We start from the raw sequence: 14,593 nt of genomic DNA on the forward strand, positions 1-14,593 counted from the left end.
CTTCTACAGAGCAGCTAGAGGTTGAGGTCTGGCCTGAGGGGAGAGTGGCCCGGGCTTGGCACTCAGTATCTCCATCTGTGAAAAGATTGGGGCCGCACCACTATCTGCTGCCCCTGGGACACAGCAGCTTGGTTACTGCTCCCCAAATCCTTTGCAGTTGGCCTTGAAAAAGTAACCTCTCTCTTCCCCACCCCCTGGCAGCTTCTGGCTCTTTTCCTGGCTCCTCCTTTAATACTGTCCTTGATGTTTCACAAACTTCTTGTCCAGCTTGTAGAGACTAGAGTCAGGTTGCCCCCTTGACAGCAGTTTGACAGCTTGGTGGGGAGGGTTGATTTCAAAGGCCCTGCAAACTAGGGTCCCTGCATTAATGGTGGGGTCACATAGCTGTGTGACACAGGGCAAGTTGCTTACCCTATCTTTTCCTCAAATCTAAAACGAAGGCACAGTTTGTTGTGAGGATTAAATGAGACAATGCACACGGTCTGGCCCACGTTATGACCCCAGGAAATATCCTACTGCTGCTCACCAGGGGTGACCTTCTCCTTCATAAAGTGGGGAGACGACAGCCAACTGGCTCTTCCTGGGCAAAGGCTTCATGGTCGTCAGCGAGGCGGCTCGGCTGCCCAGCACTGTCCTGAGACACTGTGACCACGTAGCTTCTCTTGGAGCGGGGAGTGTGTCAGTCGAGGAGCAGGAATGTGATACGTCCCGGAGCTGGGGGAGCTGGAGCATAGCTGGTATGTGTCTCTGGAATGATTTGGGGAAAATTCACCGAAGTTGGAACTTGAGACGCAAACTGCCCAGGATAGAGAGATAGGGGGCTGTCCGCACGCCGCCCCCCCACCCTGGGATCTGGTGCTGGGGTGGGAGTCGGCTTACACAGCACAGGCTGCTCAGGCCCGCCCTGGAATGGCCGTGAACTTGTTGTTTTTCCACGTCATTTGCTCTCAGATGTACTATCGGGCCGGCGATGCTAACCCTGCGGCTGCAGGTCCCTCGTTGTAACAAGTGAGTGTGTGTTCTTCGGAGGTGGCCAACGGGAGGAGGGGGCCCGGCCGAGAGGTGGGGGGAAGGGAAGCAAGCCTCTTCATGTAGTACAGTGAGCTGGCGTGTCCTGGAGCCAGCTCCCCCCAAAGCACATGCCATTTCTGGCCCCTGAAGGGGTTAAAGGCCTCCTGGAGTCAAAAACAAGCAGGTGTCCCACCGTGCCAGATACGCCGCCTAAACTGCTTCCAGCTTTTTTTTTTTCTGCAACAAGTCTGTGATCAGCCACAGGACAGAGGAGCCGGCAGCCTGCCTGTGACAGGCGTCAGGTTAGCTCGCTCCCACTCGGGTGGCGCGCCCAGGACATAAATCCAGGCTCTGGCCCCGGTGCGGCTCCTCTCCCGGCACACTCCGGAGAGGGAGCTCCCTTTATCTGAGGCTCCGCAGCCTGGCGGACTCCACAGACTCAGTGGAGGCAGCCGCAGCAGCCGCAGCAGCCCACGGAGGCCCACTGGGGTCGGCAGGGCAGGTGTCTGCAGCCCTGAGGAGCAGAAGGCCCAGGGGCCCAGCCCTGGCGTCCTCTCAGGGGAGGTCTCTGGCCGCTGCAGACCTCAGCATGTGGGCCCTGCGGGGCTGCCGTTCCTGGTCCCGCTGGGGGCAGGGGGCAGCCCTGCTGTTGCTGCTGCTTGGGGTGCCCCCTCGAGGCCTGGCCCTGCCACCCCTCCGATACTCTCACGCCGGCATCTGTCCCAACGACATGAACCCCAACCTCTGGGTGGATGCCCAGAGCACCTGCAAGCGGGAGTGTGAGACGGACCAGGTGAGTGTGAACCCAGAGGCCTGAGCCAGGCCAAGCAGTCTTGTTGGCGAGGCAGAGTGGGAGCTGGGTGGTGAGAACGACTCAAAACGGGAAAGAATCTGGCCCCTGGGCCACACGGACATAAACAGGGTGCGATGTCTTAACTTCGAGGCCTGGAAGAAGAGATGGACGTGATGTGGGAATTTCTCAGGGACTGGAAATCCTCAGATTCCTGTTCTCAGGTCTGCTGAGGGCTGCTCTGAGCCAGTGCTATGCCAGGCACATCAGAGAGACTGGCACAACCCACCCGCACCCTGTCAACAGGTGAGAGAGAAACTCAGGACAAGCACAAGGCTCCAGGGCCAGGGAGGTCAGATCCGCATCCATCTGACCACAGAGCTGATGCTTCCTCCAGCCTCTGGGCCACCTCTGGGGTTAGGACCCTGACCCTGAGATCGGTGCAGGCTGATGGGGAGGGTGGGCAGGAGTGGATCTGAATAGACTCTCTGGGTGTCTGCGAGAGGGAAGTGGACTAGGTTCCAACCTGTGATCCTCCAATCCTCCCAGTGCTCAGGGCAGGCCTGGCTCTACCTGGTTCTAGGACAATTCTCTCCCTGCTCCTGCATTCAAGGGTTGTTTCTGTTACTTCTCCCAGGGTGAAGCGCGTGCTAGTACCTGGCACCTGCCTAGGCAGAGGTAATTCCTGACAGTCTGGCAGCTGCTGGGCTCGGGCCTGTCTGGGCATCACCAGGGTGCTCCCTCTGCCAAATGTACATAACCTATGAGAGCACAGACTGGTCCTAGAGAGAGTGGCCTGTCCCTCAGAGAGCCCAGGGGACAATCCCAGCCTTTCACTGTTCATGAGCAATGGGGGAGCCGAGGGAAAGGAAGATAAAGCCTGGGTAAGGGTGGAAAAGTGTTCCTATCCGGCTGAGGTCAGGCGGTTGGTTGGCTACATTTGTAGGCAAGGCTGTTTCAGGGGCACAGCCTGGCCTGATAAATCAGGTGGGGCTTGGAGACAGTGAGACTCTGGCTGATTTTATGTCTTGGGGAGAAGCTCCTCTGTGAGGCTGGGGATTTAGCCTATGGATACATTCTGAGCCCTTAAGCAAAAACTGTTCTGAAAATTCCCTCCAGGTTTTCTGTGCCCAGAAGTACCTTTCCCTTTCCCCAAGCACCTGGTCTTTCATGGACCTCCAAGTCCAGAAGGAGATTCCTAGGCCAGAGTCTTCAAGGAACCGAGGGATGCTCGGGCAAGGAGCAGGTTCTCCTGCTGCTCAGCCCCCTCCTGCCCTCACCCCCACTAGGTCCCTCTCCTTCAGAACCCGGCTCTGAAATCTGTCCATCCCTGCCCTAGAGCCTCCCTGGTGTGGCCTAGAAGCCTATGCCAAGCAAGGGCTGCAAAACAAAGTCCCCATTCTGAGCTGAGAGGGAAAAACAGTAAACAAGTCTAGCAGGCAGGCTCCATGCAGCCCTCAGCTGATGCGGCCGCATGAGGCCGGCCCTGGTGGGGAGCGGCTCACAGAGCCATGACCAGGGCTCAGGATTAGGGGCATTGCCCACATCCTGGAGAAAACACCACGTGAAATCCTTGTTTGTGTCAGCCCCAGAGCATGTTGCTAATTTTGAGGAATTAGACTAATGCCTTTCATGGCTCCACAGAGAATCAGAAGGAATTACAGCCTGGCAAGTCCTCGATGACGGCCTGGCTGACCTTTGCCACACAAGGGGACTTTTTTTTTTGCTATTGATTTCCCCATGCAAAGTCTCACATGTTGGAACTAGCACAGCCCACAGTGGTGAGACCTGATGTCCTGGGCCTGTCTTGCCCGCCCTTCCTCTAGGCTTTGGATGAACAGGGGCCAACATGAGAGCTGCCTGGTGTGTACACGTGCATGTCTTGTGCACAAGCACAGCTTTGAACAGCTGTCCCAGCAGTGTCTGACTTTTCCTTTTTAGCATTTGGCCAGGGCATTCCCAATGGAAAAGACACAAAGGCGGGCTCCATTGTTCCAGGTGACACCTCACTGTGGGAATGATAAGTTGCAGACAAAAAACTCTCATTTCTGAATCCCACCACCTGGAGCTTGAAGTCCTTTCCCACCAGTTCCCAGCTCTGAGGGCTTGAATGTCACCTCGCTTAGTCTTCACATTCTCATTTCATCTCATGGTAGTAGGAAGACTTTTCCTCATGGAGTATGTGATCTGCCTCTTCCCACACTGCTAGCTGTGTGCAACCTTGGGCAAGTTACCTTATCCCTCGGTGCCTCAGTTATCATTGCCTGTGAAGTGAGAATGATGGTTATACCCATTGTAATGAGCACGAGATAAGTTGACAGTTGTAAACATTTTTAGAAGAAGGCCTGGCAAAAAGTGGGTGCTACGAATACATTAGTTATTATATCAAAATGATTTTCTCATGATAGGTGAGCACATATCAGTTCCCTTCCCTGTAAACCATGGGGAAGTTGGGGGAAGCCTGTGCTCTCTTCCTTCTCCTTGCTCAGACCTCTCCATCTGGCTCTCCCCAGGAGTGTGAGACCTATGAGAAGTGCTGCCCCAACGTGTGTGGGACCAAGAGCTGCGTGGCGGCCCGCTACATGGATGTGAAGGGGAAGAAGGGCCCCGTGGGCATGCCCAAGGAGGCCACGTGCGACCACTTCATGTGTCTGCAGCAGGGCTCTGAATGTGACATCTGGGATGGCCAGCCAGTGTGCAAATGCAGAGATCGCTGTGAGAAGGAGCCCAGCTTTACCTGCGCCTCGGATGGCCTCACCTACTATAACCGCTGCTACATGGACGCTGAAGCCTGCTCCAAGGGTATCACGCTGGCTGTCGTCACCTGCCGCTATCACTTCACCTGGCCCAACACCAGCCCCTCACCCCCCGAGACCACTGTGCATCCCACCACGGCTCCTCCAGAGACCCCTGGGCTGGATGCCACGGCCCCAGCTCTGCTCAACCACCCTGCGCACCAGTCAGTCACTGTGGGTGAGACGGTGAGCTTTCTCTGTGATGTGGTGGGCCGACCCCGGCCTGAGATCACCTGGGAGAAACAGCTGGAGGACCGGGAGAACGTGGTCATGAGACCCAACCATGTGCGCGGCAACGTGGTGGTCACCAACATCGCCCAGCTGGTCATCTACAACGCCCAGCCCCAGGACGCTGGCATCTACACCTGCACAGCCCGCAACGCTGCTGGCGTCCTGCGCGCTGACTTCCCACTGTCGGTGGTCAGTGGGGGTCAGGCTTCAGCCACCGCAGAGAGTAGCCCCAACGGCACGGCCTTCCCCGCAGCTGAGTGCCTGAAACCCCCTGACAGCGACGATTGCGGTGAGGAGCAGACCCGCTGGTACTTCGACGCCCAAGCCAACAACTGCCTGACCTTCACCTTCGGCCATTGCCACCGCAACCGCAACCACTTTGAGACCTATGAGGCCTGCATGCTGGCCTGCATGAGTGGGTCGCTGGCCGTGTGCAGCCTGCCTGCCTTGCAGGGGCCCTGCAAGGCCTATGTGCCCCGCTGGGCCTACAACAGCCAGACAGGCCAGTGCCAGTCCTTTGTCTATGGCGGCTGCGAGGGCAACGGCAACAACTTTGAGAGCCGTGAGGACTGCGAGGAGTCCTGCCCGTTCCCTCGGGGGAACCAGCGCTGCCGGGCCTGCAAGCCAAGGCAGAAGCTTGTCACCAGCTTCTGTCGGAGTGACTTTGTTATCTTGGGCCGAATCTCCGAGCTGACCGAGGAGCCCGATTCAGGCCGTGCCCTGGTGACTGTGGACGAGGTCCTAAAGGATGAGAAGATGGGCCTCAAGTTCCTGGGCCAGGAGCCGTTGGAGGTCACTCTGCTCCACATGGACTGGACCTGCCCCTGCCCCAACGTGACAGTGGGCGAGGCGCCGCTCATCATCATGGGCGAGGTGGACGGCGGCATGGCCGTGCTGCGGCCCGACAGCTTTGTGGGAGCCTCGAGCACCCGGCGGGCTCGGAAGCTGCGTGAGGTCATGCACAAGAAAACCTGCGATGTCCTCAAGGACTTCCCAGGCTTGCAGTGAAGCCCTCTGCCTCTCCCCAGCCCTCTTTCTGATCCTCTTCTATTTACCCGTTCCTGGTGCCCCTCAGTCAGCAAACTGGGCAAGGTCAGATTAGACAGTCTTAGGCCAACAGGGGAATAGAGGTCAATGCATCAGAAAAAAGCCACCAGAGGATCTTAAATCAGCTTCTATTCTTTGGGCTTGATAATGGGGCGGGGGCGGGAGGGGGGGAACAAAAGAAGCCAACCTACATTTGCAGGTTATTCCTGATGGCCAGTCTCCTCTGACTTTGTTATCTTCTTTTGGCTGACTACTCCCTCCCCTGACTCTCCCAGACTCCCTGCCCACAGCCAGACTCCCAGGCAGGATTCTAGAGATGGTGGCTGGCTGCAGGATGGTCACAGGAATAACTGAATGAATTGGTTTGCTAAAAAGGTAGGTGGGGATAGAAAGGAGGGCCCAGGAACTCCAGAGCACTATGAACAGAGACCACCTCATGGTGAGGGTGGTGGGAAGCGGGAAGCAGGAGGCAGGATCCAGCCCAGTGCACAGCTTGCCTTAAGTGGAGGCTGCCAGGCAAGTCCTTTGGGTGGTGGCCAGCCTGTGCTTTGATCATGTTGGCCTAGCAGTCTCTGAGGCCACCACAGCACAAGCAGAATATGTTTGTCATGCTTCTTCTCCCTGGGTTTATTGATTGGTTTATTGATTATTGATTTACTGATTCAGTTTTATTCAGTCCAAGTCAGTGGACGTTTTCTGAACACTTACTGGGTGCCAGGTGCCAGGACCACAGAGAGATGTTAGCTACTGCCCAGCTCACAGTGATTGAACACGAATGTCCAGATCCCAGGGCTCTCCCAGCAGCAGATTAATGGCTGGAGCTCCCAGCTGGCAAAAGATCCCTTCAACAGATAGTGAGCTCTCAGTTGCCCCTCGCTTCCTCAGACATAAAGTCAGTAGAAGCCCCAGGATCTGTTCTGATGGGAAGAGAAATAAAGGAAGAGGAAAAGCGAGGCAGGGAAGTGCGTTGGTGAAAGAAGAGGGGAGACCGGGAGGTAGGCTTGGGAAGGGAAAGGAATGCTGCTCGATGCTCCCATCTGGTGGTAGTCTCTGGAGCTGCAGGGACCTGGAGGGAGACTCCAGGTGAGGACTGGGAGGGCCAGTCTGAGGATGTGGCAGCTTGTTGATTTCTGTTTCGGGACTTCCAGGACAAGTCTGCTACCCCACTACTAGATTTAGGACTTGAGAAAGCCACTGTCAGCTCTTCATCTACCCCTCTTCAATCCTCCTCAGCCTTCATTATGTCCATGCCCCTCCAAAGCTGAAGAAGATCATTGTGGGGCATTCTCATTTCTTCCTCAAATGTAGGGGGAAGATACCAATTAAAAGCCCATAGTATCGACAGCCCTTCCTGTGTGAGTCACTCGGGCTTATGTATAGGTGGGAGAGGGAAGTGGTGGGCAGTGTCATTTGCTTTGGTGACCTACCTTGGGGGGAGCACAGGGGAATCTAGCCAACTGGATCCCATTTGAGTGATGGAGAGACACTGCTAACACTTGGCTCATTTTGCAGCTCCATGACTCCTGACTGTGGTGCTCACTGAAGCTTTGTGCATTAGGCACAGGAGAGCTGAGGCCAGGTGACTCAGCCAGGAACTCGGGCAGGAAGGCATGGGGTGGAAGCCCAGGTGTTCTGCTTTGTACTCAGTTCAGTCCCCTGCCCCCTCACAATAGCACAGTGGGTCATGGTGGATTCCAGACCCCACTGGTGATGAATTTAGGGGCGTGAAAGTGGAGGAGACAGGAGTGGGCAGGGGGACCTTTCTGTCTGGCTGTGACTCCCTAGAGGGGTCTCTGGGTAAGGCTGATCCCAAAGCCTTGGGTGCTCAGAGCATGTGATCAGGTTTCCAGTCTGCAGCAGCAGTACCTTTGGTCTCAGGGGCTCCTGGCAGCTCCCCTTCCCAGAGATGTGCTCAGGAGCCTGCAGCCAGGGCATGACCCCAGCTTGTCTGTCCCCTAGGCTGGAAGCCAGCTCAGCACGAGGGACACCGGATCCCTTTGCCTTTCTCTGGTCTTTCCAGGCCACAGCCCAAAGGAAGAATTCAGGCTCAGTTCAGCCCAGTCAGGCCAATCCCTCTTTAGAGATAATTCCCTGCAATAAGGAGGGGTTGGGATCAAGAAGACAAGCTGCTCCTTGAGAGAGAAGAGAGGCCAGAGGAATGGGAGCTTCTCAAGTCACCACCAAGAAAATGCTGAGCACAGAACTTAACCAAGAAGGTGTGAGCACAGGCTCAGGACCCACCCATGCAGGTCTTGAAACCTGGGTGAGGACTTGGCTCCTCACTCTCCCTCAGAGTGAGGACACACTATTGTACCTGCTTCTAGGTCGAGGTGCCCTAATAATAGCACATCACCTTCGAATCTGAGGGGGCAAGCGCCCACATGCCAGCATCTGTCACCTCCCCACTTCCCTCCACTTGCATAGATGTGGGGCTGAGCCCCGTGACTATGTGGTGGAGGTGTGAGATTCAGGGGTCCAATCTCAGGCTTCCTCTCACAGGCTCGCTGCTGACACATAGCCACAGACTTAGGGTCCCTGTCACACTCCAGCCCCACCTTGGCAGGGTGAGAAGGCCCAGCCTGTGGAGTCAGACCCACCTAAGGCGGAATCTGGGCTCTGACACATATCTGCCATCTCTCTGAGCCTCTGTTTCCTCATCTGTAGGACAGAACACCATGGAGACTTGGGGAGTTCAACCCTACTGTGTGTCAAACTGCAAAGCCTAGAAAACAGAACCTGGCACAGATGCTGCCCCTGGGCCCCTCCATGCCCTCAGCAGCTCCCTGGCTGAGAGCAGGCCCCCAAGACCTGAGCCCTCCCCTTGCTCTTCCACCCAGATTTCGGCTTTTGCAGGCTCAGAGACCATATCGCCTCAAATATTGTATTCTGCTGCTCAGAACTGACTGCTCCACACAGGCTGGTTTGGGATTTGTAAAACATCGGTGCTTGGGGAAAGGGTGGGATACAGTCAATCGTCCTTGTGGACCCACCACATGGCATTTGTTTTCTGTCCTTGAAACCAGTCTGTGTGTCTTGCTTACACAGGAACTGACTTCTGAAAGGTGCTCAGTGCAGGATGAACTGAAGTCCCAGGGCCTGGTTGCCAGATGACCTCGAGAGGCTGCCCCACTGGGAGATTTGGCCCCAGGACATAGCGGGATTGAGCCCTCCTTCAGGTCTGAAGTCAGATTCACCTGCTTTCCTGTCTACACTGGACATTCATTCCTCCCCTCCTAGCATCTGTTGTCTGCCCTGCACCCCCCCACCCCCTGCAATCCTCCTCTGGTCTCTCCATTTGCCTCTTCAGAAGCTTGTTCTGGTGCTGGCTGTCTCCAGACCAGCCCTGAGGCCTCTGGGGCATGGCAACTTGGCTTTTTCCACCCTCTGCCTCCCCCAGCACCTCTGATCTCCGAGGACACTCCGTTCCATTGTCTGCCCAGCTGCTCCATAGTCTGATGTCATCCCCTGGATAGTGAGGCCAGAGAGTGGGGAGTAGGGGCAGAACCTGATGAAGAAAGGGGGAGAATAAACACACAGCCACATCGCAATTTCCTCAGGCTGAGGAGGATGCCCTGTGTCCAGCTGTCCTTCTGTAACTTCAGCATCGAGTGGGTGGTTACTACAGTACAGGCCCTGGGTGTCTTCTCTTGTCATCTCCATCACAAACGTGGGAGACAGAAGCTGTTTTGTAAGTGGGAAAGCTGAGGTGAGAGAGGATAAGAAACTTGCCCAAGATCACCCAGCCATTAAGGGACAGAGTCAAAACTTGAACCAAGGCAGTCTGATTTCTAGGCTCTTTGTGCTCACACTATGCTGTTTCTCACACACACACACACACACACACACACACACACAGAGCTCTGGGCTGGGCAGTGTGGAATCCCATCAGGAACTCAAATGTCTCCAAAGAGCCTGCCTCTCGTCAGCCTCATGCACACCACCCCATGCATATGATCCTACGCGTCACGTGGTTATTTCTATCACATGCAAGAGCAGTCATGGCCTAGATTCCTGAGCCTACTCATCCTTCAGGACTCAGCTCCTTGGGTGCCTCCATTGTCCCCAGGCTGCACAAACACTCTGAGTTTCTGTCTCCCTTTACACTTGCACTGTTTCCTGGCCAGAGTCACGGTTTAGGGCTCTGGGAGGCCCGTGGGCCCAGCTCACAGAGTTCCAGAAGGATTCGCTGGATGAACAAATGGCCCTAGGACCAAGGGCCAGGCGGTGCACAGGACAACTTCGAGGGTGTGAAGGGGCTCCTCTGGGGTCTTCCCTCCTTTTTCCCAGCTCTGCTTCCTGATACTGTCCCCTCCTCCTCCTCCCACCTCTCCAAGGAGTCTGAAGTCTCTCTCTGGCTCTGGGAGTGATTAATACAGTCAGTATGGAGGGCAGGGTTCCCCTGTCCTATTCTTGGCTGTGACCTCATTCTGGAATGTGCCCTGAGGTCAAGCGACACTCCTCACTCAAGCAGTGTGTTAGGAGGAAGGAAGCTTAACCCTCCAGCTGGCAATGCCCAAGGGAGAGGGTAGGGGTGGCAGGTGGGCAGCCCACCACCCTCTCCTTCCCTCCTCTCTAGCTCCTATTCTAGGGCTGTGATGGAGTCTCCGTATTCTACCCCAACTTACCCTAGGATGTGGAGCTCTGGCATCCAGGTCTCCAGCCACACCCTGGCCTCCCAGACAAGGGGAGAACAGGCCTCATTCCCAACATTTTGAGGACTGGACCCTCCCATTGGTAGGACCTCTTCCCAGTGCATCTGTTGAGGTGAGATGAGGTATCTGGGTGTTTCCTGTCCTTTTCAAGTCTTCAGGATGCCGCCAGAGACCTGACAGGATGATGATATACCCACCCCAATCATTTGTTTTCTGTCTTGGTGTGAGGCACACACCCAGATCTGGCAGAGGAAGGTGACTGTTTTGTCTTCTTTCTGTGTGAACACCCAAGAAGTAGAGACAAGGCCTGGGGTAGAAGTGAGGACCTCCAGCAGTGGGGGAGCACGGTGCTAGAAGAGAAGAGGTGGGCATTTGAGCAGGAACAATTTTTTTTTTAAGATTTCAAGGGCTGCTAATGCTGCTCCTTCAGGGACCCCTTAAAAAAAATTTTTTTTTTCTTCTTTATTGTTTTGGTTGCACTGAGGTTTTGCTGCTGTGAGCGGGTTTCTCTGGTCGTGGCGCGCACAGGCTACTCTTCACTGTGGTGCGTGGGCTTCTCGTTGCGGGGTCTGCTCTGTGGAGCACAGGCTCTGGGTGCACAGGCTTCAGCAGTGGCAGCACCCGGGCTCGTTAGTTGTGGCTCAGCGGGCCCTAGAATGTGGGTTCAGAAGTTGTGGCGCACGGCCGTAGCTGCCCTGAAGCATGTGGGATCTTCCTGGACCAGGAATTGAACCTGTGTCCCCTGCATAAGCAGGAGGATTCTTATCCACTGCGCCACCAGGGAAGTCCTTTTTTTTTTTTGCTGCATCACGGGACTTGTGGGATCTCACTGCCCCACCACAGATTGAAGCTGGGACCCCAGCAGTGAAAGCACTGGTAACCACTGGACCACCAGGGAGTCCCCAGGTGCGAACAACTCTGATCGGCACTTTACATTTGTTGTCCAGTTTAATCCTTAATCCTTTAATGTTTAAAGGATTAAACATTTAAAGGGCAAGTTTGCCCAAGAGCCAGGATCTGTCTGGATCCTAGGTCTGTCTGGATCCTAGGTCTGTCTGACTTTAGTGACCATATTCTTTCAGGGTGACATATATATTTTAACCATTTGGCTTAAGGCTGAGGGCCCCTAATGGCCAAGCCCCTCCTGAACATCCATAACCACCACTTCTACTCCTCCAGGAGTGCCAAGGCTGTACAGAAAGTTATAAAACTGCACCCTTCAACAGTATTGAGTTCATGTAAATGACTTCATAGGAATTAATGATAAAATTTAAAAATTCAGTTCCTCAGCCTCCCATCTATAGTCCAAGTGTCACATGTCATGTGTTTGGTGGCTACCATATTGGACAGTCATCACAGAAAATTCTGTTGGATAGGACTGTTACAAAGGATTAAACTGTAATTCTTGTTTTCTCAGAAATCTTGTGTAGGGGTGGGGGTCCTGACTCTAGGCTCCTGCCCTGCCAAGGACTCCGGGATTCCTGCTTCCTTAGGCAGCTCCTGGTTTTAGTCTCATGGGTCCTAGTCCCACAGGGGCTTGTGGAATTACCCCACTGTCTCTGGACTCTGATCTCAACCTCAAAAAAACCCCCTCATCTTCTCTCACAGAAGTCTCCTGTAAGCCTTCTTGCAAATGAAGTTCCTGAATTTCCCTGGAATTTCCCTGGTGCTCCAGCAGTTAAGAATCCGCCTTCCAACACAGGGGACACGGGTTTGAGCCTGGTCGGGGGAATTAAGATCCCACATGCTGCTGGGCAACTGAACCTGTGGGCCACAACAATTGAAGCCCACGTGCTCTGAAACAGGAGAAGCCCGTGCACTACAGCTGGAGAGAAGTCCCCAGGCACCAAAACTAGAGAAAGCCTGTGTACTGCAGTGAAGACCCCCACCCACCAAAGTAATCCCAGAATAGGTACACAAAACAGGCACACAAGAGAGTCCATACACACCAAGCCCCAGCAGTGTGGCACTCAGGGGAAGATGAGTTTACCAAAACTTTGGCTAAATATGGTGGAGAAGGGCTGCTGATAGGAGGCAGACAGCAGGGGCTACCAACTAAATATGCTCATGGCATGACACGGCACCCACGACAACTGTGAAGTGCTCACACTGGTGGGCCAGGTACTCCACAGGTCTTCAGAGATGCCATGGAAGTGCTGACTAAAGGTCTAAGAATCATTTTGTTATGGTCATTGCTGTTAGAACTGAATTGCATAAGACTTTTATTAATAAAAGAGGCACCAGATATTTTAGGCCTTAAGCCCTCCAATTTCTGCGGTATACAGGGTGAGTGGCCATGACGGAAGGCCAGAGTCATGGCAGACAGAGCATGGGCTCTTGAGTCAAACTATCTGGGCTCAAACACTGGCTCTGTGACTTTGGATAAGTTAAGCTCTCATGCCTCAGTATCTTCATCTGTAAGTAATGAATAATAACTGTTCCCACAGTGCCTCTCTAGTAGGAGTCAGCCCTGGGCCTGGTAGCTCCAGCTGGTTGGAGATAATTGCTGTTGCATGTTCCCACTCATAGCTGGAAAGAACCAGGAGATGAGAACGGGCCCCTCTCTCCAAAGCTGCCCTTGGACAGCAAAGTAAGAACACATACAGTCTCCTTTGCTGACAAAGGAAGAGTCTAGGATAAGGGTAGCCAGAGAGGAGAGGAGAGAGAGACACACATCCTGAGTTGCACTGGAAGCAGTGAGAGATAAGTGTAGCAATGGGGTAGAGATGGGGAACATCTGGGACCTCCAAGGAGGCCCTAACAGTATTTCCCTACCATTCCCAGCTCTAATACCTTCAAGCGTGGAGCTGAGTTCTTACTGGTCCTTTATTTCAAGCACCATTCGCCTTCTTAATGCACCAAAAAGGACAAAAGAATAAAAGGGGAAACAGCCTCAGAGTCTTGGTATAACCAATAATTCAGACTCAAAGTAATCTTCTCCATCATCACAACCAACTATCTCACCTATGACCCTAATAAGAGGAAAGGCCAGTGTTCGTGGATGAGCAGAATGCAGCTTCAGTGAGACTTACACAGGTGGTGACCCGTCCCCACCTCAGGCCTCATGGAAGGTACCCCTGCTCTTTACCTCCGAGATGCCGTGAGAACAGGGTTAGTAGTTTCCATTACTAATAGCCTGCAGTACCTAGTACGTGCTCAACACACACTATCTCATTAAATATTTACAACCCTCTGGTGTGCATGTCATCCATTTCTGAGATGATGAAACTGAGGCTCAGAGAGATTGATTAATTTGCTGAAGGCCCCTGGCCAAGCACGAAACCAAGCTTAGGTCAGTCTCTGTGACTCCAAAGCCCATGCATTTAACCACATGTATATTTCACCACAGAGTCAAGAATAGTGAAGTACATTCGTTTTTTCTTTTGCTTCCTCCCGTCTCCCTGCTAATCCACCAGGAAGTTTCACTGTGTAGAATTCTCATGAAAAGTCATGTTTAAAAGAGGAGAGGATGTAAGCCCCTCTCACAGAAGAGTAGAGAGTATTCAGGTCATTCCCTGTGGGGAAGAGGATTACGGTCAATGCTTCGTATCCCTTAGTGGCCCTCACACTAACTGTAACAAGTAGGCTTTCTCATTTAGGAAATCTGAGGCTGAAAAAGATTCATGGGGCACAGCTATTCCAAGGTGAGTTTGGGATTCAGTTGGAAGTCTGGACCCTAGGGCTGTCTAAGCCTAGTAACAGGGTTACTAGGAGTCATTTTATTTGGAGGCTTAATGAAGTCCCTACTCTCCTGTAGAACATTACTTAGCTCTTAACAGTTACCAAGGAGTCTGGAGGGAAACCTGTGGGGCCTAGACCTCTCTCTTCATACTGGTGATGTTGGGGTGAGACTGGTGTTTTCTGTTCCAAAGCAAGAGCCAAACTTCGTACAGAGCAGTAACGTTCTCTGGACAGTCCCACGTCACGTGAAGGGGTTTGGCCAGCGTGTGTGGTATTTTCAGAGGATGAGAGAGTGCTTAGCCATAAAGGGAACTTACGGGAGACTCGGCAAAGGCATTGCTCAGGGAAAGTGACCCAGGGGAAAAGTTATTTGCGGCTATTAATCT

At 53.8% G+C, this 14,593-nt stretch overlaps 1 protein-coding gene across 3 annotated transcripts; it reads left to right on the plus strand.

Moving 5' to 3' along the window:
• Positions 1-255: 255 nt before the first annotated feature.
• WFIKKN2 (WAP, follistatin/kazal, immunoglobulin, kunitz and netrin domain containing 2) lies at positions 256-7,218 on the plus strand. Of its 3 annotated transcripts, none has more exons than XM_086358215.1 (3): positions 256-737; positions 952-1,804; positions 4,315-7,218. In XM_086358215.1, exons 2-3 carry the CDS (start codon positions 1,601-1,603, stop codon positions 5,833-5,835), a joined length of 1,725 nt encoding a protein of 574 aa, XP_086214341.1. In that variant the 5' UTR covers positions 256-737; positions 952-1,600; the 3' UTR covers positions 5,836-7,218. The 3 variants fall into 3 exon arrangements, with proteins under 3 accessions (XP_086214341.1, XP_086214342.1, XP_086214344.1); XM_086358218.1 differs by having other exon boundaries at positions 666-737; positions 952-1,008; XM_086358216.1 differs by lacking the exon at positions 952-1,804 and having other exon boundaries at positions 632-737.
• Positions 7,219-14,593: the final 7,375 nt, after the last annotated feature.

This window comes from Bos grunniens, chromosome 19 (assembly GCF_055505025.1).
Source record: "Bos grunniens cultivar Pamir isolate PY7600 chromosome 19, Bosgru_T2T1.0, whole genome shotgun sequence".
Classification (NCBI taxonomy): Eukaryota; Metazoa; Chordata; class Mammalia; order Artiodactyla; family Bovidae; genus Bos; species Bos grunniens.

Coding starts and splice junctions, on each gene's coding strand:
- WFIKKN2 (XM_086358215.1), top strand. CDS start 1,601: ATGTGGGCCCTGCGGGGCTGCCGTTCCTGGTCCCGCTGGGGGCAGGGG. Junction 1,805..4,314: donor GGGAGTGTGAGACGGACCAG/GTGAGTGTGAAC, acceptor GGCTCTCCCCAG/GAGTGTGAGACCTATGAGAA.